The following is a 22889-nucleotide window of genomic DNA, read 5'->3' on the forward strand; positions in this document are numbered from 1 at the left end:
TTAAAATTAGTTTTATTACATTGTGGAGTATGAGGGGGGTTACACTGTACTTATGTTCCTTCTTCTGTCTCTAGCTTCTCTGTCACTTTCTCTTTGACTATCTTTGTCCCTTTTTTGGCTATTCTTTTTATCTGCTTAATATCCTCTGTTCTGTTGAATACTACATTCTTAAGCAAATGAAAATGTATTTCGTATTACTGGGAAAGTTTCTTCTTTGTCCACTATTTCTTGAGTACAATCAACTCTTATTTTGTATTATGTCTTCTTGTTTTTTTTCCATATCTATTTTCAGTTTTGGGATTTCTTAAGGTTACATTCTTTGGTAATTGTGTTTGTGTGTGTTCTGTAAATTTTGTTTTGTTTTCCTTGTGGGGGGTTAGTTTTTGTGTGCAAACAAAAACACTTTCTAGTTTATTGACACAGAAGCATCATGTAAATGCTGATTGATTTACATTTATTATTAAATGTGTGAATTGACTTTGAAGAAAAATAAGTTTTTTACAGATGAGGTTACTGAAATCTCTACAAAACAAAGTGTGTTCTGGAAACAGAGGAAGTTTTTCATTGTGTCTTCTCATCCTCAAACATCCTTGTTTTCTAAATTCCTTGAATCCCAGAACATGCTTCCTTCTTTCCCTTCCCTTCTAAGCTTCCACATGATGCCTTCCCTCTCTGAGCAAACTTCTCTGGGCATCATTTACTTTCTTGGAAACAATGTCTTCCAAGATGACAACCTCTGGCCTCAATTAATTTCAGATAATTGTATTCAATTTCTCCCTATCCAGGGTTCTGATCTATCAGGTCCCAGATCTTTTCTCAAAGGGAACTCTCATCTTCTGATTATGAATTCTTAATAGCTACATACTCAATGCATTATTTTTCCTTACATAAAATCTTTATCAGTTCCTGTGTCAGCTCTAAATTGGTGTCTCCTACTCTTGAATTTTTATTCCCTCACTTACATATTAATTGGAGTTTGTTGTAATATCTATTAGATGTGCTTTAGGCATGGGTTATGTCTAGAAGGGAACCATTTAATATTGATTGTACAAAGTGTCATGAGTCATATTCTCAGGTGGCAGAAATTGGTATAAAAAAGGTTATTAGGAATTATGGAAAAGAGGCAAGGAATGAGAACTATGCCAAAGGGGAAGTTGAGCTGTGATGTAGTCACAAGAATGGATTCAGTCAACTCTATTGGGTATCTGAAGCTACCATAACCCTGTAGAGGTGTCAAGAGTTGGAATGACTAGAGACAGATAAGTTGGATGTGAGTCTACCTGGGGAAGAAAAAGACTTTGTAAGGCAGTTCCCTTTAGTCAAGGCCATTTTCTCAGAGGGTATGACAGTTGAAAGAAAGCTTCAGCAAATATAGATATTGTGCAAACTACAAAGTATATATATTCCAATTATTATTTATTTACGATCTGGATAAATTACCACCTTTGTGAACCCACTTTGTCTAACAGTATTTAAAATGTGAAAATGCCACTTTTTCTAGTATATGGTTCCGTGAATCAATGAAGTCCTTTTAGTAAAGATCACTGAAATCATTATCATGTGCATTTGTTTTGGTGTTACAGTATCTTTCCTCCCAGACTATTCTTCCCTCAGTGAGTTTGGAGTCTTAGAACTGATTCACGTTCCAATACTGGGAAAGGAATAGTAGATCTGACATTGCGCCAGCTGTCTCAAGTCTCTTAACTATTCATCTATAATTTATTTTGTTTGTCTAAATTTAGCAGTAGCATTGTTGGGTATCCAACTATCTAGCTTCTAGAGACATTGTGTTCTACTAGCCAAACATAACTTTCTGCGGGTCAAGCCTCCTATGAACAGGCCACTCATTTTGGCTCATGAAGAATTAAGTACTGTATTTGGAACTGCCTTGATTTTCTAGGGAGTGGTGTGGGAAAGGGTCCTTTAATCGCATTCACTACTGTTCATCTCAATTCTAAGATGGTTTCACTTACAGTAAGCCTGGTACAGCAAAGAGCCAACGCGAATCTTAGTGATGATGGTGTTCCTTTCACTACCATATTCCTTGTGTTTTTGAAAAGTGGTGCATCCTATTGGCTCTCCCGTGGAACGTAAGAAAAAAAACCTGAGAACACGAAACAGGGGGATAAATTCCTTGCATAGAAAGAAGCACTCTCTTTTCAGCCTTGCATAGACTGTTTGCTCTAGGATTCCTATTTCTCTAAGGCACTTAGCACCTTCTTTCCCAGCCTGCCATGGAAATTCTAACATTTCTTCTTTGCTTATTGTGGGCCATTGCTTTGTTCACACTTCCAGGTGCATATCAGTAGTGTGTTTGTACAATCTTAGCGGGATATTTACTCCTATATTCCAGGACAGTGCTCTAAAAACATAAACAAATCTTTATTCAATTTTATACTTTACCCCTCTTTTCAAACACCCTCAGATTCCAACCCCATGTGTATTCTCCTATAATCTGTTGGTTCATGCTGGCTAGGTCCTGCAGCTCCTTTGGGGCATGATCTTTTTTGTTCTCTGTCAGCCCCAGAACAGCCTCAGGTAGTTTATATTGTGATATAACCCTAGCTGTAGTGGCTAGAAGAAAAGGTAGGGGAGATCTTCAAGGGGGGTATTCTTGTAGTGTAGTGCCTTCTGTGTTGCTTTTAAGGAAGGATGTGCTCAACTTTCATAGGGAAGAGTGGGCCACCTCTGCAGGCTCAAGGAATTTATGAAAACCTAGACATTCCAAGATTTTGCGGTAAACAAACTTGACTTAACAGATCTGCATTGGACTGGAGTTGTACATTCTTTAGAGTTTTACTACTTTTGCAATTAAGACCTGGACCTGTTCCTTAGCTTTCTCTGCCCTCTTCGAGCCTCTTTGCATACTATCTAGGTGGACCTCTAACTTTCACAACTGGCTTTTAATTGCCAATTAGCAGTTTGTTTTAGATGTGTTTGTTGAGCCATTCAATCCCACTTGTAATATTAGACGAGCTAGAATATTGTTTTCAACCACTATAACATAACAATATACCAGTAGTAAAAGGTTTTTACACGTGGATTGTTACCCTGTACCAGTAGCTATCTGTCTGCACCTACCATCAGCTATGGAGTACTCATTGCAGACCTTTTGGTAAGTCATTCAACTCTAAAATGCCCTTCCAACATCTGCCTTTTGAGCCATTCCTGGTGCCAACTGTGCAAGCTGGGTTTTCTGGAATGCAAATGCCAGGATGGAGATTAACACTCAGGAGGATTGTTAAGGCGTCGTTTTATGGATTGAAGAAATAGATTGTATTTAGGTAGGAAATTGAGAGCACTATAGTCTGAACAAGTCTCCAGTGATTGCATGGGACATTCTAAAACTGGGATGAACAATCCATGGTCTCCTGAATCGAGTTAATCAATTTTCATTATTGATCGAATACCATATTAAGGCTAAATCAGTGAGTGTGACCTTGGGTGAGGTTGCTTCCAGCTATAGGGAGTACTGAAAGTTGAAGGTTCTCTGCCAGTAGCACTCCCTGAAGCAATGAAATAAACCTTATATGCCTAAAGAAGAATCTGGTGGTGCAGCATTTTAATGTAAAAAACCTCCTGACTTTAATTTAATAGAAGCTCTATTATAATAACTATAGGTTGAGAGAACATTTATGAAGAATGTAAGTATTAAATTAGTAACTCCTAAACTTATTTAATATTACAGTTAACAGCAACTGTGTATACTTGAAACAATATTATCTATATACATATATTTTTCTGTGTCATAAGGCATATCCATTATTTAATCTACAAACTAGATCTGGAAAAAATGTAGATTTGTAGACCCTTGATCATTCCCCACCTCTAGGGGCTGAACACTCACAAACTACAGGCTCTGAAGCAGATGATTCCCTGAACCTTCTGCCTCTGAAATTCAGTGACTATAACTTGGTAGATTCCTCAATTATCTTTTTTTATTAATATACGACATTACACAAAGGTGTCTACATAAATGCTGTAAAAAATCAGTAACGACGAAAGGCCTACATATGTATTTTTATGAACAGTTGTAAAATATGCACAATACTTAGCATAATTTTTAACTTTGATATTTCAGCAATTGTTACAATTTTGGAAACACAATGACATTTTATTATGACTTTAGAGTTATAAGTAAAAGAGTTTAGCTGATTTGTTATCTGATTAAATCTTGGTATGGAGAATAAAACAGTAATTTTATAATTCATATTTACTTTTACAAATGTCACAGCTCCAAGTTCAACCTGAAATCATTAAAAATTTGTTATCTAAAATGTTTCTTAAAAACAATTGAAAGGGGAAAAATAATTAACAAAAATAAAGTGACAATATGTGAAGTATAATGAGAGATGTAAATATCAATCCTGACTGCTGAACAGAAATGTAGTATCTCAGAATATTAACTATACTGATATTCAGTGTAATCCTTTTATTAGAAGTGTACATACTTTTCTGGTATAAATGACATCTTTATAACATTCCTTATGACTTTCACCAATTTAATACAGGGAATCTTGAGGTATTTAATCATCTCAAACAAATATATCTTCTTTGATAGTAAAGGGGAATGTGAAGAGGTGGGCAAATGTTAAAACACTTTATAATTTCAGTATGTAGTACTATTTCAACTATTATAATGTAAAAATAATTTATATATATATTTAAGATCTTAAGGAACTGATTATCCTTATGTACTCTGCAATGTTACAGCAACATAGCCCTAGACATGGTATGAAAATCACAGCTATTTTATTTGAGTCAAAAGGTTATAACATTTCAAGCTGGGTCTCTTCTGAGTAATTTGCGAAATAGGTTGCTATAAATATGTGATGACATTTCATGTGGTACACAGTTATTTTGGGGAACTTAGTATTATATAATAAGCATATGATCAGATTTGCAATATGTAGCATCATTAACATTTTACTTTCCTTTGAAAAAGGAAGCAATGCCTGTTTCCCAAGTCCAAATTATAACCCCTTCACATGGATGTTTTTCCTGGTTTCATGTCCTAACTACACCTATGAGGTATGTAATTTATGTATGTAAATACTTGAATCCTATTCATGATATACTAAATGCATGTGCTTATGTATTTACATGTATTATAAATTGATATATACAGGAAAAATACAGAGGTCTTATCCATAGATCATGGTATAACAAAATAGAACATTTCAATCACAATTTTTTCAAATATTAAAGTCTTTCATTTTCTTATAAATATGATCCCATTTTATGAGATTGCATATGACTTTATATGTAAAAATTAAATTATTTCTTGAAAATGTATTCCTAACTATAAGTTTTCTAATATTTTAAGCCTTAAAATTACCTATTAAAGCCACAAGTGAACAAATTACTAGATTCCATTTATGTATATGCTAATTTAAGTTTTAATATAACAGATTGGATCATGGATTAGTTTCACAGTCATGACCCAAACACTGCCAGGTAAGACCTAGATTTACTGACAATTAATCAAAATAAATGCATCTTTAGGATAAATGGTTTCTGAGAAAAAGTTATTATAGTACTAAAGTATAGCATGATTGTAAAACGATTTTATAGTTTCATATTGAGTTTGATTTTTAGCAGTATTAAAATATCCTGAAGTACTTTTGCTCTTTATCTCTGTATAATTGTTGCTTAATCCAAGCCAGGAATTGTAATCCAAATGTATTTATTAAGCAATGAAGTTTTGTTTATAAGAAGTTTTGATAACAATGCATTTCGCTTGAAACTTCTTCTTGTGCATGTGCACAGGCATGTTTATGTGTTTTGTCTTCAAAGGAAGAGTTGAGGTGTATGAGAGTTCATCTTGAATACTGAGCATTTTAACACACACTAAAAAGTTGAATTGCATGATTTCCATATAGTAGAAGGGACATATGTAATGTCCATTTTATCCATTTTGTTATATTTTACAAGAGTTTTGAATCAAAATTAATGTGGTTTATTATATTATGTGCATGTAGAGGAGTATTATATGCATATAGGCAACTATTATTGAAAATTTTTAAATACAAAAATAAATCCTTATTTGGGAGTATTTTGTGGCAATGGTATATAAAAAATGTAGATTCATTTTTAATTTTGTAATGTATTTTCTGTGTTTACTCATTCACGTGATATTGATTGGCTATTGCTAGGGAATGGGTATGAATAATGAAAATTGATAAATTATGCAACATTTGAGAAACGTCTTAAAAGCTAAACATGCTAGTGATACTTTTCCTAATATAACTTATTTCATAGAAATAAGAAAGAAATAATAATTATTTCTTTTTTCTTCTAGTTGGAATTTTTACACTTCTGATGAGTATCCAGATGTCTTTGTGGGCACAAAAGAAACATAAGATTTATCTGAGAAAATTCAACCCATATATTCATAGAAAATCAGCAATGATTCCATTCATATTGTAAAAAAAAAATCTTATCTCCTATAGAAAACGGCAATATATAAATTCAATAAATAAGACTTAGTTAAGGACAGTTAACTGTTATACTCCAACAATTCATGAGCAACAGTATATACACTGAGTAAAAATATAAAATAGTAAAATTTCACTAAATTTAGAGTAATGCACATGGTAATAAAAAGTATAAATTATAAATGCAATTAACTAAGAACAGCTCTGAATGTATTTGCATGGGATTGGTCCTTGAATAAAATTGTCTTACTTCATTAATACTTTACAATACTATTTGCATAAGACAAAATATCACAGGAAAAAATTCTGATTAAAAAATGAAAAAGTGATCTGAACAGACATTTCCCAAAAGACGACATATACATGGCCAATAAGTATATTTATTTTTAAAATGCTCAGTATTAACTATTCATAACGGAAATGCAAATCAAAACCACAATAAGATATCTTCTCATCCTAATTAGGGTGACTGTTTTCAAAAAGACAAAAAATATGACAGCCGTGGTGGCTCATGTCTGTAATCCTAACACTTTGACAGGCCAAGGCAGGAGAAATGCTTGAGTCCAGAAGTTTGAGATTGGGGCAACATATTGAGACTCTGTCTCTAAAAAGCATATCAAGATTCTGTCGCTACAAAAAATTTTGAAAAGTAAAAATTAGCTAGGCATGGTGGCACATGCCAGTAGGTAGTCCCAGCTACTCGAGATTGCTCCAGCTTAGGAGTTCAAGGCTACAGCGAGCCATGATTAAATCAAGGCACTCCAGCCTGGGTGACAGAGTAAGACTGCCTCAAAATAAAATATAAAATAAAAAAATAAAATAAAATAAAATAAAATGTAAAAAACATATTGGTGAAGATGCAGAAAAAAAATGAACTCTTAGACACTGCTGGTGGGAATGTAAACTAGAGCAGCCACTGTGGAGAACAATATAGAGTTTCTTCAAAAATTACAAATAGAACTGTCATATGATCCAGCAATACCATTACTGGAAAAAGGAAATATGTATATTAAAGAGACATTTGTACCCTATGTTTATTGCAGCACTATTCACAATAGCTAAGATACAGAAGCAACCTAGGTGTCCAACAACAGATGAATGGATAAAGAAAATGTGGTATATATACACAATAGAATACTATGCAGCCATAAAAAGAGAATTCCTGTCATTCAGGACAACATGGATGGAATTGGAGGGCATATGTTAAGTGAAACAAGCCAGGAACAGAAAGTTAAACATTGCATGTTATTACTTATACGTGGAAGCTAAAAAAATTGATATCATAGAAGTAAAAAATAAAACGGAGGATACTACAGGCTGGGAAAGCTGCAGCAAAGGGAGACTAGAGAGAGATTTGTTAAAGGATATGAAGTTACAGCTAGGTAGGAGGAATAATTTCTGGTGTTCTATACCACTGTAGGATGACTAGAAATAACTAAAATCAGAGCAGAACTGAAGGAAATAGAGACACAAAAAACCCTTCAAAAAATTAATGAATCCAGGAGCTGGTTTTTTGAAAAGATCAACAAAATTGATAGACCGCTAGCAAGACTAATAAAGAAGAAAAGAGAGAAGAATCAAATGGATGCAATAAAAAATGAAAAAGGGGATATCACCACCGATCCCACAGAAATACAATCTACCATCAGAGAATACTACAAACACCTCTATGCAAATAAACTAGAAAATCTAGAAGAAATGGATAAATTCCTCGACAAATACACCCTCCCAAGACTAAACCAGGAAGAAGTTGAATCTCTGAATAGACCAATAACAGGCTCTGAAATTATGGCAATAATCAATAGCTTACCAACCAAAGAGTCCAGGACCTGATGGATTCCCAGCCGAATTCTACCAGAGGTACAAGGAGGAACTGGTACCATTCCTTCTGAAACTATTCCAATCGATAGAAAAAGAGGGAATCCTCCCTAACACATTTTATGAAGCCAGCATCGTCCTGATACCAAAGCCTGGCAGAGACATAACCAAAAAAGAGAATTTCAGACCAATATACTTGATGAACATTGATGCAAAAATCCTCAATAAAATACTGGCAAACCAAATCCAGTAGCACATCAAAAAGCTTATACACCATGATCAACTGGGCTTCATCCCTGGGATGCAAGGCTGGTTCAACATACGCAAATCAATAAATGTAATCCAGCATATAAACAGAACCAAAGACAAAAACCACATGATTGGTCGGGAGCCAAGATGGCCAAATAGGAACAGCTCCGGTCTCCAGCTCCCAGCCCGAGCGACACAGAAGACTGGTGATTTCTGCATTTCTGCTTGAGGTACTGGTTTCATCTCACTAGGGAGTGCCAAACAGTGGGTGAAGGACAGTCAGTGAGGCGCACTGTGCACGAGCCAAAGCAGGGCGAGGCACTGCCTCACTCGGGAAGCGCAAGGGGTCAGGGAGTTCCCTTTCCTAGTCAAAGAAAGGGGTAACAGACGGCACCTGGAAAATCGGGTCAGTCCCACCCTAATACTGTGCTTTTCCAACGGGCCTGGAAAATGGCACACTAGGAGATTGTGTCCCGCACATGGCTCAGAGGGTCCTATGCCCACGGAGTCTCCCTGATTACTAGCACAGCAGTCTGAGATTAAACTGCAAGGTGGCAGCAAGGCTGGGGGAGGGGCGCCCGCCATTGCCCAGGCTTGCTTAGGTAAACAAAGCAGCCAGGAAGCTCGAACTGGGTGGAGCCCACCACAGCTCAAGGAGGTCTGCCTGCCTCTGTAGGCTCCACCTCTGGGGGCAGGGCACAGACAAACAAAAACTCAGCAGGAACCTCTGCAGACTTAAATGTCCCTGTCTGATTGACAGCTTTGAAGAGAGTAGTGGTTCTCCCAGCACGCAGCTGGAGATCTGAGAATGGACAGACTGCCTCCTAAAGTGGGTCCCTCACCCCCGAGCAGCCTAACTGGGAGGCACCCCCCAGTAGGGATAGACTGACACCTCACTCGGCCGGGTACTCCTCTGAGACAAAACTTCCAGAGGAACTATCAGACAGCTGAATTTGTGGTCTCACGAAAATCTGCTGTTCTGCAGCCACTGCTGCTGACACCCAGCCAAACAGGGTCCGGAGTGGACCTCTAGTAAACTCCAACAGACCTGCAGCTGAGGGTCCTGTCTGGTAGAAGGAAAACTAACAAACAGAAAGGACATCCACACCAAAAACCCATCTGTACATCACCACCATCAAAGACCAAAAGTAGATAAAACAACAAAGATGGGGAAAAAACAGAGTAGAAAAACTGGAAACTCTAAAAAGCAGAGCACCTCTCCTCCTCCAGAGGAACTCAGTTCCTCACCAGCAATGGAACAAAGCTGGACGGAGGATGACTCTGACGAGTTGAGAGAAGAAGGCTTCAGACGATCAAACTACTCCAAGCTACGGGAGGAAATTCAAAACAATAGCAAAGACGTTAAAAAGTTTGAAAAAAAATTAGACAAATGGATAACTAGAATAACCAATGGAGAGAAGGGCTTAAAGGAGCTGATGGAGCTGAAAGCCAAGTATCGAGAACTATGTGAAGATTGAAGAAGCCTCGGTAGCAGATGCGATCAACTGGAAGAAAGGATATCGATGATGGAAGATGAAATGAATGAAATGAAGCGAGAAGGGAAGTTTAGAGAAAAAAGAATAAAAAGAAATGAACAAAGCCTCCAAGAAATTTGGGACTATGTGAAAAGACCAAACCTACGTCTGATTGGTGTACCTGAAAATGACGCGGAGAATGGAACCAAATTGGAAAACATTCTGCAAGATATTATCCAGGAGAACTTCCCCAATCTAGCAAGGCAGGCCAACATTCAGATTCAGGAAATACAGAGAACGCCACAAAGGTACTCCTCGAGAAGAGCAACTCCAAGACACATAATTGTCAGATTCACCAAAGTTGAAGTGAAGGAAAAAATGTTAAGGGCAGCCAGAGAGAAAGGTCGGGTTACCCACAAAGGGGAGCCCATCAGACTAACAGCTGATCTCTCGGCAGAAACTCTACAAGCCAGAAGAGAGTGGGGGCCAATATTCAACATTCTTAAAGAACAGAATTTTCAACCTAGAATTTCATATCCAGCCAAACTAAGCTTCATAAGTGAAGGAGAAATAAAATACTTCACAGACAAGCAAACGCTGAGTGATTTTGTCACCACCAGGCCTGCCCTAAAAGAGCTCCTGAAGGAAGCACTAACCATGGAAAGGAACAACCGGTACCAGCCCCTGCAAAAACATGCAAATTGTAAAGACCATCGAGGCTAGGAAGAAACTGCATCAACTAACGAGCAAAATAACCAACTAACATCATAATGACAGGATCAGATTCACACATAACAATATTAACTTTAAATGTAAATGGACTAAATGCTCCAATTAAAAGACACAGACTGGCAAACTGGATAAGGAGTCAGGACCCATCAGTGTGCTGTATTCAGGAAACCCATCTCACGTGCAGAGACACACATAGACTCAAAATAAAGGGATGGAGGAAGATCTATCAAGCAAATGGAAAACAAAAAAAGGCAGGGGTTGCAATCCTAGTCTCTGATAAAATAGACTTTAAACCAACAAAGATCAAAAGAGACAAAGAAGGGCATTACATAATGGTAAAGGGATCAATTCAACAAGAAGAGCTAACTATCCTAAATATATATGCACCCAACACAGGAGCACCCAGATTCATAAAGCAAGTCCTGAGTGACCTACAAAGGGACTTAAACTCCCACACAATAATAATGGGAGATCTTAACACCCCACTGTCCACATTAGACAGATCATCGAGACAGAAAGTTAACAAGGATATCCAGGAATTGAACTCAGCTCTAAACAAAGTGGACCTAATAGACATCTACAGAACTCTCCACCCCAAATCAACAGAATATACATTTTTTTCAGCACCACACCACACCTATTCCAAAATTGACCACATAGTTGGAACTGAAGCTCTCCTCAGCAAATGTAAAAGAACAGAAATTATAACAAACTGTCTCTCAGACCACAGTGCAAACAAGCTAGAACTCAGGATTAAAAAACTCACTCAGAACTGCTCAACTACATGGAAACTGAACAACCTGCTCCTGAATGACTATTGGTTACATAATGAAATGAAGGCAGAAATAAAGATGTTCTTTGAAACCAACGAGAACAAAGACACAACATACCAGAATCTCTGGGACACATTCAAAGCAGTGTGTAGAGGGAAATTTATAGCACTAAATGCCCACAAGAGAAAGCAGGAAAGATCCAAAATTGACACCCTAACATCACAATTAAAAGAACTAGAAAAGCAAGAGCAAACACATTAAAAAGCTAGCAGAAGGCTAGAAATAACTAAAATCAGAGCAGAACTGAAGGAAATAGAGACACAGAAAACCCTTCAAGAAATTAATGAATCCAGGAGCTGGTTTTTTGAGAAGATCAACAAAATTGATAGAACACTAGCAAGACTAATAAAGAAGAAAAGAGAGAAGAATCAAATAGATGCAATAAAAAATGAAAAAGGGGATATCACCACCGATCCCACAGAAATACAATCTACCATCAGAGAATACTACAAACACCTCTATGCAAATAAACTAGAAAATCTAGAAGAAATGGATAAATTCCTCGACAAATACACCCTCCCAAGACTAAATCAGGAAGAAGTCGAATCTCTGAATAGACCAATAACAGGTTCTGAAATTGTGGCAATAATCAATAGCTTACCAACCAAAAAGAGTCCAGGACCTGATGGATTCACAGCTGAATTCTACCAGAGGTACAAGGAGGAACTGGTACCATTCCTTCTGAAACTATTCCAATCGATAGAAAAAGAGGGAATCCTCCCTAACACATTCTATGAAGCCAGCATCATCCTCATACCAAAGCCAGGCAGAGACACAACCAAAAAAGAGAATATTAGACCAATATCCTTGATGAACATTGATGCAAAAATCCTCAATAAAATACTGGCAAAACGAATCCAGCAGCACATCAAAAAGCTTATACACCATGATCAAGTGGGCTTCATCCCTGGGATGCAAGGCTGGTTCAACATACGCAAATCAATAAATGTAATCCAGCATCTAAACAGAACCAAAGACAAAAACCACATGATTATCTCAATAGATGCAGAAAAGGCCTTTGGCAAAATTCAACAACCCTTCATGCTAAAAACTCTCAATAAATTCGGTATTGATGGGACGTATCTCAAAATAATAAGAGCTATATACGACAAACCCACAGCCAATATCATACTGAATGGGCAAAAACTGGAAGCATTCCCTTTGAAAACTGGCACAAGACAGGGATGCCCTCTCTCACCACTCCTATTCAACATAGTGCTGGAAGTTCTGGCCAGGGCAATCAGGCAGGAGAAGGAAATAAAGGGTATTCAATTAGGAAAAGAGGAAGTCAAATTGTCCCTGTTTGCAGATGACATGATTGTATATCTAGAAAATCCCATTGTCTCAGCCCAAAATCTCCTTAAGCTGATTAGCAACTTCAGCAAAGTCTCAGGATACAAAATCAATGTACAAAAATCACAAGCATTCTTGTACACCAATCACAGACAAACAGAGAGCCAAATCATGAGTGAACTCCCATTCACAATTGCTTCAAAGAGGATAAAATACCTAGGAATCCAACTTACAAGGGATGTGAAGGACCTCTTCAAGGAGAACTAGAAACCACTGCTCAATGAAATAAAAGAGGATACAAACAAATGGAAGAACATTCCATGCTCATGGGTTGGAAGAATCAATATTGTGAAAATGGCCATACTGCCCAAGGTAATTTATAGATTCAATGCCATCCCCATCAAGCTAGCAATGACTTTCTTCACAGAATTGGAAAAAACTACTTTAAAGTTCATATGGAACCAAAAAAGAGCCTGCATCGCCAAGTCAATCCTAAGCCAAAAGAACAAAGCTGGAGGCATCACGCTACCTGACTTCAAACTATACTACAAGGCTACAGTAACGAAAACAGCATGGTACTGGTACCACAACAGAGATATAGATCAATGGAACAGAACAGAGCCCTCAGAAATGATGCCGCATATCTACAACTATCTGATCTTTGACAAACCTGACAAAAACAAGCAATGGGGAAAGGATTCCCTATTTAATAAATGGTGCTGGGAAAACTGGCTAGCCATATGTAGAAAGCTGAAACTGGATCCCTTCCTAACACCTTATACAAAAATTAATTCAAGATGGATTAAAGACTTAAATGTTAGACCTAAAACCATTAAAATCCTACAAGAAAACCTAGGCAATACCATTCAGGACATAGGCATGGGCAAGGACTTCATGTCTAAAACACCAAAAGCAATGGCAACAAAAGCCAAAATTGACAAATGGGATCTAATTAAACTAAAGAGCTTCTGCACAGCAAAAGAAACTACCATCAGAGTGAACAGGCAACCTACAGAATGGGAGAAAATTTTTGCAACCTACTCATCTGACAAAGGGCTAATATCCAGAATCTACAATGAACTCAAACAAATTTACAAGAAAAAAACAACCCCATCAAAAAGTGGGCAAAGGACATGAACAGACACTTCTCAAAAGAAGACATTTATGCAGCCAAAAAACACATGAAGAAAAATGCTCATCATCACTGGCCATCAGAGAAATGCAAATCAAAACCACAGTGAGATACCATCTCACACCAGTTAGAATGGCCATCATTAAAAAAGCAGGAAACAACAGGTGCTGGAGAGGATGTGGAGAAGTAGGAACACTTTTACACTGTTGGTGGGACTGTAAACTAGTTCAACCATTGTGGAAGTCAGTGTGGCGATTCCTCAGGGTTCTAGAACTAGAATTACCATTTGACCCAGCCATCCCATTACTGGGTATATACCCAAAGGATTATAAATCATGCTGCTATAAAGACACATGCACACGTATGTTTACTGCGGCACTATTCACAATAGCAAAGACTTGGAACCAACCCAAATGTCCAACAACGATAGACTGGATTAAGAAAATGTGGCACATATACACCATGGAATACTATGCAGCCATAAAAAATGATGAGTTCATGTCCTTTGTAGGGACATGGATGAAACTGGAAAACATCATTCTCAGTAAACTATCGCAAGGACAAAAAACCAAACACTGCATGTTCTCACTCATAGGTGGGAATTGAACAATGAGAACTCATGGACACAGGAAGGGGAACATCACATTCCAGGGACTGTTGTGGGGTGGGGGGAGGGGGGAGGGACAGCATTAGGAGATATACCTAATGCTAAATGACGAGTTAATGGGTGCAGGAAATCAACATGGCACATGGATACATATGTAACAAACCTGCACATTGTGCACATGTACCCTAAAACCTAAAGTATAAAAAAAAAAAAAAACCACGATTATCTCAATAGATGCAGAAAAAGCCTTTGACAAAATTCAACAACCCTTCATGCTAAAAACTCTCAATAAATTAGGTATTGATGGGACATATCTCAAAATAATAAGAGCTATCTATGACAAACCCACAGCCAATGTCATACTGAATGGGCAAAAATTGGAAGCATTCCCTTTGAAAACTGGCACAAGACAGGGATGCCCTCTCTCACCACTCCTATTCAACATAGTGCTGGAAGTTCTGGCCAGAGCAGTCAGGCAGGAGAAGGAAATAAAGGGTATTCAATTAGGAAAAGAGGAAGTCAAATTGTCCCTGTTTGCAGATGACATGATTGTATATCTAGAAGACCCCCATTGTCTCAGCCCAAAATCTCCTTAAGCTGATTAGCAACTTCGGCAAAGTTTTAGGATACAAAATCAATGTACAAAAATCACAAGCATTCTTGTACACCAATCACAGACAAACAGAGAGCCAAATCATGAGTGAACTCCCATTCACAATTGCTTCAAAGAGAATAAAATACCTAGGAATCCAACTTACAAGGGATGTGAAGGACCTCTTCAAGGAGAACTACAAACCACTGCTCAATGAAATAAAAGAGGATACAAACAAATGGAAGAACATTCCATGCTCATGGGTTGGAAGAATCAATATTGTGAAAATGGCCATACTGCCCAAGGTAATTTATAGATTCAATGCCATCCCCATCAAGCTAGCAATGACTTTCTTCACAGAATTGGAAAAAACTACTTTAAAGTTCATATGGAACCAAAAAAGAGCCCGCATCGCCAAGTCAATCCTAAGCCAAAAGAACAAAGCTGGAGGCATCACGCTACCTGACTTCAAACTATACTACAAGGCTACAGTAACGAAAACAGCATGGTACTGGTACCACAACAGAGATATAGATCAATGGAACAGAACAGAGCCCTCAGAAATGATGCCGCATATCTACAACTATCTGATCTTTGACAAACCTGACAAAAACAAGCAATGGGGAAAGGATTCCCTATTTAATAAATGGTGCTGGGAAAACTGGCTAGCCATATGTAGAAAGCTGAAACTGGATCCCTTCCTAACACCTTATACAAAAATTAATTCAAGATGGATTAAAGACTTATATGTTAGACCTAAAACCATTAAAATCCTACAAGAAAACCTTGGCAATACCATTCAGGACATAGGCGTGGGCAAGGACTTCATGTCTAAAACACCAAAAGCAATGGCAACAAAAGCCAAAATTGACAAATGGGATCTAATTAAACTAAAGAGCTTCTGCACAGCAAAAGAAACTACCATCAGAGTGAACAGGCAACCTACAGAATGGGAGAAAATTTTTGCAACCTACTCATCTGACAAAGGGCTAATATCCAGAATCTACAATGAACTCAAACAAATTTACAAGAAAAAAACAACCCCATCAAAAAGTGGGCAAAGGACATGAACAGACACTTCTCAAAAGAAGACATTTATGCAGCCAAAAAACACATGAAGAAAAATGCTCATCATCACTGGCCATCAGAGAAATGCAAATCAAAACCACAGTGAGATACCATTTCACACCAGTTAGAATGGCCATCATTAAAAAAGCAGGAAACAACAGGTGCTGGAGAGGATGTGGAGAAGTAGGAACACTTTTACACTGTTGGTGGGACTGTAAACTAGTTCAACCATTGTGGAAGTCAGTGTGGCGATTCCTCAGGGTTCTAGAACTAGAATTACCATTTGACCCAGCCATCCCATTACTGGGTATATACCCAAAGGATTATAAATCATGCTGCTATAAAGACACATGCACATGTATGTTTACTGCGGCACTATTCACAATAGCAAAGACTTGGAACCAACCCAAATGTCCAACAACGTTAGACTGGATTAAGAAAATGTGGCACATATACACCATGGAATACTATGCAGCCATAAAAAATGATGGGTTCATGTCCTTTGTAGGGACATGGATGAAACTGGAAAACATCATTCTCAGTAAACTATCGCAAGGACAAAAAACCAAACACTGCATGTTCTCACTCATAGGTGGGAATTGAACAATGAGAACTCATGGACACAGGAAGGGGAACATCACATTCCAGGGACTGTTGTGGGGTGGGGGGAGGGGGGAGGGACAGCATTAGGAGATATACCTAATGCTAAATGACGAGTTAATGGGTGCAGGAAATCAACATGGCACATGGATACATATGTAACAAACCTGCACATTGTGCACATGTACCCTAAAACCTAAAGTATAAAAAAAAAAAAAAAACCACGATTATCTCAATAGATGCAGAAAAAGCCTTTGACAAAATTCAACAACCCTTCATGCTAAAAACTCTCAATAAATTAGGTATTGATGGGACATATCTCAAAATAATAAGAGCTATCTACGACAAACCCACAGCCAATGTCATACTGAATGGGCAAAAATTGGAAGCATTCCCTTTGAAAACTGGCACAAGACAGGGATGCCCTCTCTCACCACTCCTATTCAACATAGTGCTGGAAGTTCTGGCCAGAGCAGTCAGGCAGGAGAAGGAAATAAAGGGTATTCAATTAGGAAAAGAGGAAGTCAAATTGTCCCTGTTTGCAGATGACATGATTGTATATCTAGAAGACCCCCATTGTCTCAGCCCAAAATCTTCTTAAGCTGATTAGCAACTTCGGCAAAGTTTTAGGATACAAAATCAATGTACAAAAATCACAAGCATTCTTGTACACCAATCACAGACAAACAGAGAGCCAAATCATGAGTGAACTCCCATTCACAATTGCTTCAAAGAGAATAAAATACCTAGGAATCCAACTTACGAGGGATGTGAAGGACCTCTTCAAGGAGAACTACAAACCACTGCTCAATGAAATAAAAGAGGATACAAACAAATGGAAGAACATTCCATGCTCATGGGTTGGAAGAATCAATATCGTGAAAGGTAATTTATAGATTCACTGCCATCCCTATCAAGCTACCAATGACTTTCTTCACAGAATTGGAAAAAACTACTTTAAAGTTCATATGGAACCTAAAAAGAGCCTGCATTGCCAAGTCAATCCTAAGCCAAAAGATCAAAGCTGGAGGCATCAGGCTACCTGACTTCAAACTATACTACAAGGCTACAGTAACCAAAATAGGATGGTACTGGTACCACAACAGAGACGTAAATCAACGGAACAGAACAGAACCCTCAGAAACAATGCCGCATATCTACAACTATCTGATCTTTGACAAACCTGACAAAAGCAATGGGGAAAGGATTCCCTATTTAATAAATGGTGCTGGGAAAACTGGCTAGCCATATGTAGAAAGCTGAAACTGGATCCCTTCCTTACACCTTATAGAAAAATTAATTCAAGATGGATTAAAGACTTAAATGTTAGACCTAAAACTATTAAAATCCTACAAGAAAACCTAGGCAATACCATTCAGGACATAGGTGTGGGCAAGGACTTCATGTCTAAAACACTAAAAGCAATGGCAACAAAAGCCAAAATTGACAAATGGGATCTAATTAAACTAAAGAGCTTCTGCACAGCAAAAGAAACTACCATCAGAGTGAACAGGCAACCTACAGAATGGGAGAAAATTTTTGCAACCTACTCATCTGACAAAGGGCTAATACCCAGAATCTACAATGAACTCAAACAAATTTAGAAGAAAAAAACAAACAACCCCATCAAAAAGTGGGCAAAGGACATGAACAGACACTTCTCAAAAGACATTTATGGAGCCAAAAAACACATGAAAAAATGCTCATCATCACTGGCCATCAGAAAAATGCAAATCAAAACCACAGTGAGATACCATCTCACACCAGTTAGAATGGCCATCATTAAAAAATCAGGAAACAACGGGTGCTGGAGAGGATGTGGAGAAATAGGAACACTTTTACACTGTTAGTGGGACTGTAAACTAGTTCAACCATTGTGGAAGTCAGTGAGGCTGTTCCTCGGGGATCTAGAACTAGAAATACCATTTGACCCAGCCATCCCATTACTGGGTATATACCCAAAGGACTATAAATCATGCTGCTATAAAGACACATGCACACATATGTTTATTGCAGCACTATTCACAATAGTAAAGAGTTGGAACCAACCCAAATGTCCAACAACGATAGATTGGATTAAGAAAATGTGGCACATATACACCATGGAATACTATGCAGCCATAAAAAATGATGAGTTCATGTCCTTTGTAGGGACATGGATGAAACTGGAAACCATCATTCTCAGTAAACTATCACAGGGACAAAAAACCAATCACCGCATGTTCTCACTCATAGGTGGGAATTTAACAATGAGAACACATGGACACAGGAAGGGGAACATCACACTCCAGGGACTGTTGTGGGGTTGCGGGAGGGGGGAGGGACAGCATTAGGAGATATACCTAATGTTAAATGACGAGTTAATGGGTGCAGGAAAACAACATGGCACATGGATACATATGTAACAAACCTGCACATTGTGCACATGTACCCTAAAACCTAAAGTATAATAATAAAAAAATAGAAAAAGGAAAAAGAAGAAAAAAAAATACTTATCTTCTCTGAAAGCCTATGTGCATTTGTGTGTGTGTATGAGTTTGTATGTGAGCGTGCTTATATACTTGACAAAGAGATGACCTATATAAATCAAAGTACACATTATTTAAGAAATTTCAGTTGCTTCATTTTTAAATTGTGTTTCTTTAGATTTGTTAGTCTATGGAGCATTTTCAATTCTCAGATTATACATATGTAATAAAATATGTTCATTAAAGCTCTTAGATTATATGCATCTATGACAATATATAAATATATGACAATGTATACATATACGACTATATATATATATATGACAATATATTGTAAAGTAAGTCTATATGCACTGGGCAGGGGCTGTTTATTACTAACATATGTGGCCACTAAAGAAATAACAAAAAGCCCTTTAAAAGCCTTATAATTCCCAAAGCATACTATTAAAATTTCTAAGGAGGAAACAATAACAATAAAATTCTCACTCCCTAATATCTTTTCAGCTAAATTGTATGATATCATTTAACGATCTTAAAAAGAAATGTCAATGCATTAAATCACATATACCTAATGCAGCTATATGATCAACTACTTGTGATAAATGTCCCTTTTTTGAAAGACTATGAATAGTTTCTGTTTTTGTAACTGGATCCTGACAAATAGTAACCTAGGAAGTTTGCTCATTCTTGTAGGACTAGAAGAAGGTCTTTAAGTATGGAGTACCTATATGACAGACATTTTTCTTCCCATTGTGCTACATTCCCTTATGCCAGTTGCTCCACCATATTTTTTTTATATCAGTTATTCCCTTACTGCTGGCAGACATACCTTAGTTAAAGGATACCTTAATTATGAAATGTGTTTTTTAAATTTATTTCTCGTTTTTATTTCCAGGTGGTCTCACTGCCTAAGACATCAAAAGAAAAATCCTGACAAATTTACACCATCTTGTTATCAATAGTAATGCTACAGGTATAATCCTGCAGTAGCCATGTACACATTTTTAGCCTTTAAAACCTAACCTTCATTTATAGGTTTTAGGAGTTACTATTCATAAGTATGTACACATATGCCTATGTATATGGGTGGGTGTGTAAATGTGCACACTTACAAACTTTAATGATACTCTCTAATATATAAGATTTATGTAAATAATAAGTTTGCATTGCTGACTAAAAAATTGTGCATTTCCTTTAATATAAAACAAATCTATATAATCTCACATATTCATGGTTTTTTTGCCACATATCTAAGTAACTTAATTTTAGCTCATGGAGTATTTTGCAGGAGCAGCATTCAACACTGCATAGATTAGTTGTAGGTGTCTCAGTTACATTTACATATCAGTGTATTTGGTGGGGAAAGAAGACGAAAAATAGAACATTTAAATATAAAATTAAAATAAAATATGACATTTATTTATGATAGATGTCATGATTTGATCATATTCATAGGAAAAACATTAATGAAAAATTTAAATGCAGAAAAATATATACACACACTACACAAATTAACTATAACATTACTACCATAGTTACTTATTGAAGTAATATGCTGTCCTAAATATGTTTCGTTATACCATGCTCTCTCAGAGTTAACACTCTCATCCTATAAATAAAAGATATATTTTCAAATTCTAAAATTCTTGTGTGTGTAATTCCAACAGTTGTTATTTTTATGTCAAGATAAATATTATGATAATATTAGCAACTTTTAAATTCTATGCTTTGAGACATATAGGCCTCATTTCTAATTTAATAAGGTATGTATATATTTGATATTTTCATAAAAGCAATACAGGGTTTGGCCAAGAAGTTTTGCCATCTGTGAAAGGCACGCATTTGATGCTGTTATAAGCCATATTAACTGGAGAACATTTCTAAAATACTTCCATTTCACATGCAAATTTTATACTCTATATATTGATGGATTTGTTTATGAGATTGAGATTCAGATGTGGCAATTAATCAGTGAGAGAGGAAACAGGTACAAGGCAGCCTCTACTTTTTAGATAATTTGCTTGTTTAAGACAAAACAAGTTCAAGTTTAATTGAAATATTGCATATTTGCTTGCTTAATTACTCTGTTAAACCTTAAATATTCTTTATAATAAGCATGTCTTTGAACATGAAATAAAATTAACAAGTCTGAGCGTGAAACTTTTCCCATGATGAGGGACATTTTAGTCAGCCTCATCACAAGACTTTTGCTTTTCTCAAACCATCCCATATTTCTTTTTGACACTTGGAAGTATCCCTCTGCTTCTTATATTTATTTTAAACATTCTGGAGCTTTTGTTGTTTTGTTGTAACCATTGCCAAATTTATAATTGTTAGATGACAGATGTCCTTAAAAAGTGTTTTTCAGTAATTGTGCCTAAAGAAATACAATTATAATTGTCATCAAACTAATTTGGTATGCATGCTTTTACCTCCAAAACCATAAATTGTCCTCTTCCTCAGGACACTGTAAACCTTGAATTAGAATCAAATCAACAATTTGCATTATTGTAATGTAGAAATCAGTTCATTTTTTAAACACAGGTATCAAAGTCTGGCTGGCTTACATATCCTAAACAGTTTTAATATGAAAAAAATATAAATGTTTGGAAAAAAATTAGTAGAATTAATTAAAATCAATTAGAATATGTGTATTAAAAGCAATATTAAGTTGTATCCATATTTTGTTCTTTTATTCTTTGGGTTACATGGGGTATAAAGGGATTGACATAACCTCAACCTGTAAATGCTTCTTTAAAAATCATGGAATTATGAATCTGTTTCCCATTTTCAGTCTTCCCTAAGGCCCTTTCTCTATTATAATTTCTTAGACTGTATTTGCTCTTCTTTTCTATAACTTTTGCCGAATATGTCATTTATTAAAACAAAACAAAGCAAACAAAACTCTAAAAACTAAAAATACACCATTACTGGTTATAAGCCTTTCTTCAGATAAATGCATAGTTCTGTAAATTCATGCCCCATGATATCTTCACAGATTATCCATTGGTTTTCTTGTTGTTTAGCAATTCTTGTACATATCCAAAGATAGGTCAGTTCAGAGGGTCTTAAGGAAGATGAAACTGCTAAAATAAAGACTGGGCCAGGTTGGGAAATGGGTCTCACTTAAAACAAAGATTGATAATAATCTCAAGCAAAAGTGGGAAAATATCATAACAGGAGGTCTCTTGCCAAACTATAGCTTTGCACATCCCATTTGGAGTTTAAGACTAGTAACCAGTAATTTAAATATTTAAATTTATCAGCATAGTAAGAAATATGAGATTTGATAACCTCAGAGTTTTCTAATACTAGATTTTGATAACATAATTTTTAAAAAATCAACAGTTCCTTTAATTATTATTCTAGTAGTTCCTTTTAGAAAAATTGTTTGATTTAATTTTCTATCCCAAGACAATTTGTCAAAAAAAAACCCAGTGTTTTTAAAATGCCACATCTTTGTCTTTCCCAGTATTTTCATAAAAAATAGCTGGAGAGAGAAAAACAAAACAAAACAAAGAGATGCATCAGCTGCAGCTACACATCAATTACCGCATAACTGCTTCCAGTGCCTAACCCTTCTAT

At 36.5% G+C, this 22889-nt stretch overlaps 1 protein-coding gene across 2 annotated transcripts in view; it reads left to right on the forward strand.

Annotated features, from left to right (window-relative positions):
- The window catches only part of TECRL (trans-2,3-enoyl-CoA reductase like), a 148223-nt gene extending 127276 nt beyond the window's left edge, over window positions 1–20947 (forward strand). The window contains exons 10-12 of one of the 2 annotated variants that reach the window (XM_030818425.1): window positions 4946–5031; window positions 5412–5457; window positions 20200–20947. In XM_030818425.1, the coding sequence (XP_030674285.1) occupies window positions 4946–5031; window positions 5412–5457; window positions 20200–20216 (149 nt within the window). In that variant the 3' untranslated portion in view covers window positions 20217–20947. Of the gene's footprint in view, window positions 1–4945; window positions 5032–5411; window positions 5458–6301; window positions 6977–20199 lie in introns of those variants that run through there. The other variant, XM_003268415.4, reaches the window with a different exon arrangement.
- Window positions 20948–22889: the final 1942 nt, after the last annotated feature.

This window comes from Nomascus leucogenys, chromosome 9 (genome assembly GCF_006542625.1).
Source record: "Nomascus leucogenys isolate Asia chromosome 9, Asia_NLE_v1, whole genome shotgun sequence".
Lineage (NCBI taxonomy): Eukaryota > Metazoa > Chordata > Mammalia > Primates > Hylobatidae > Nomascus > Nomascus leucogenys.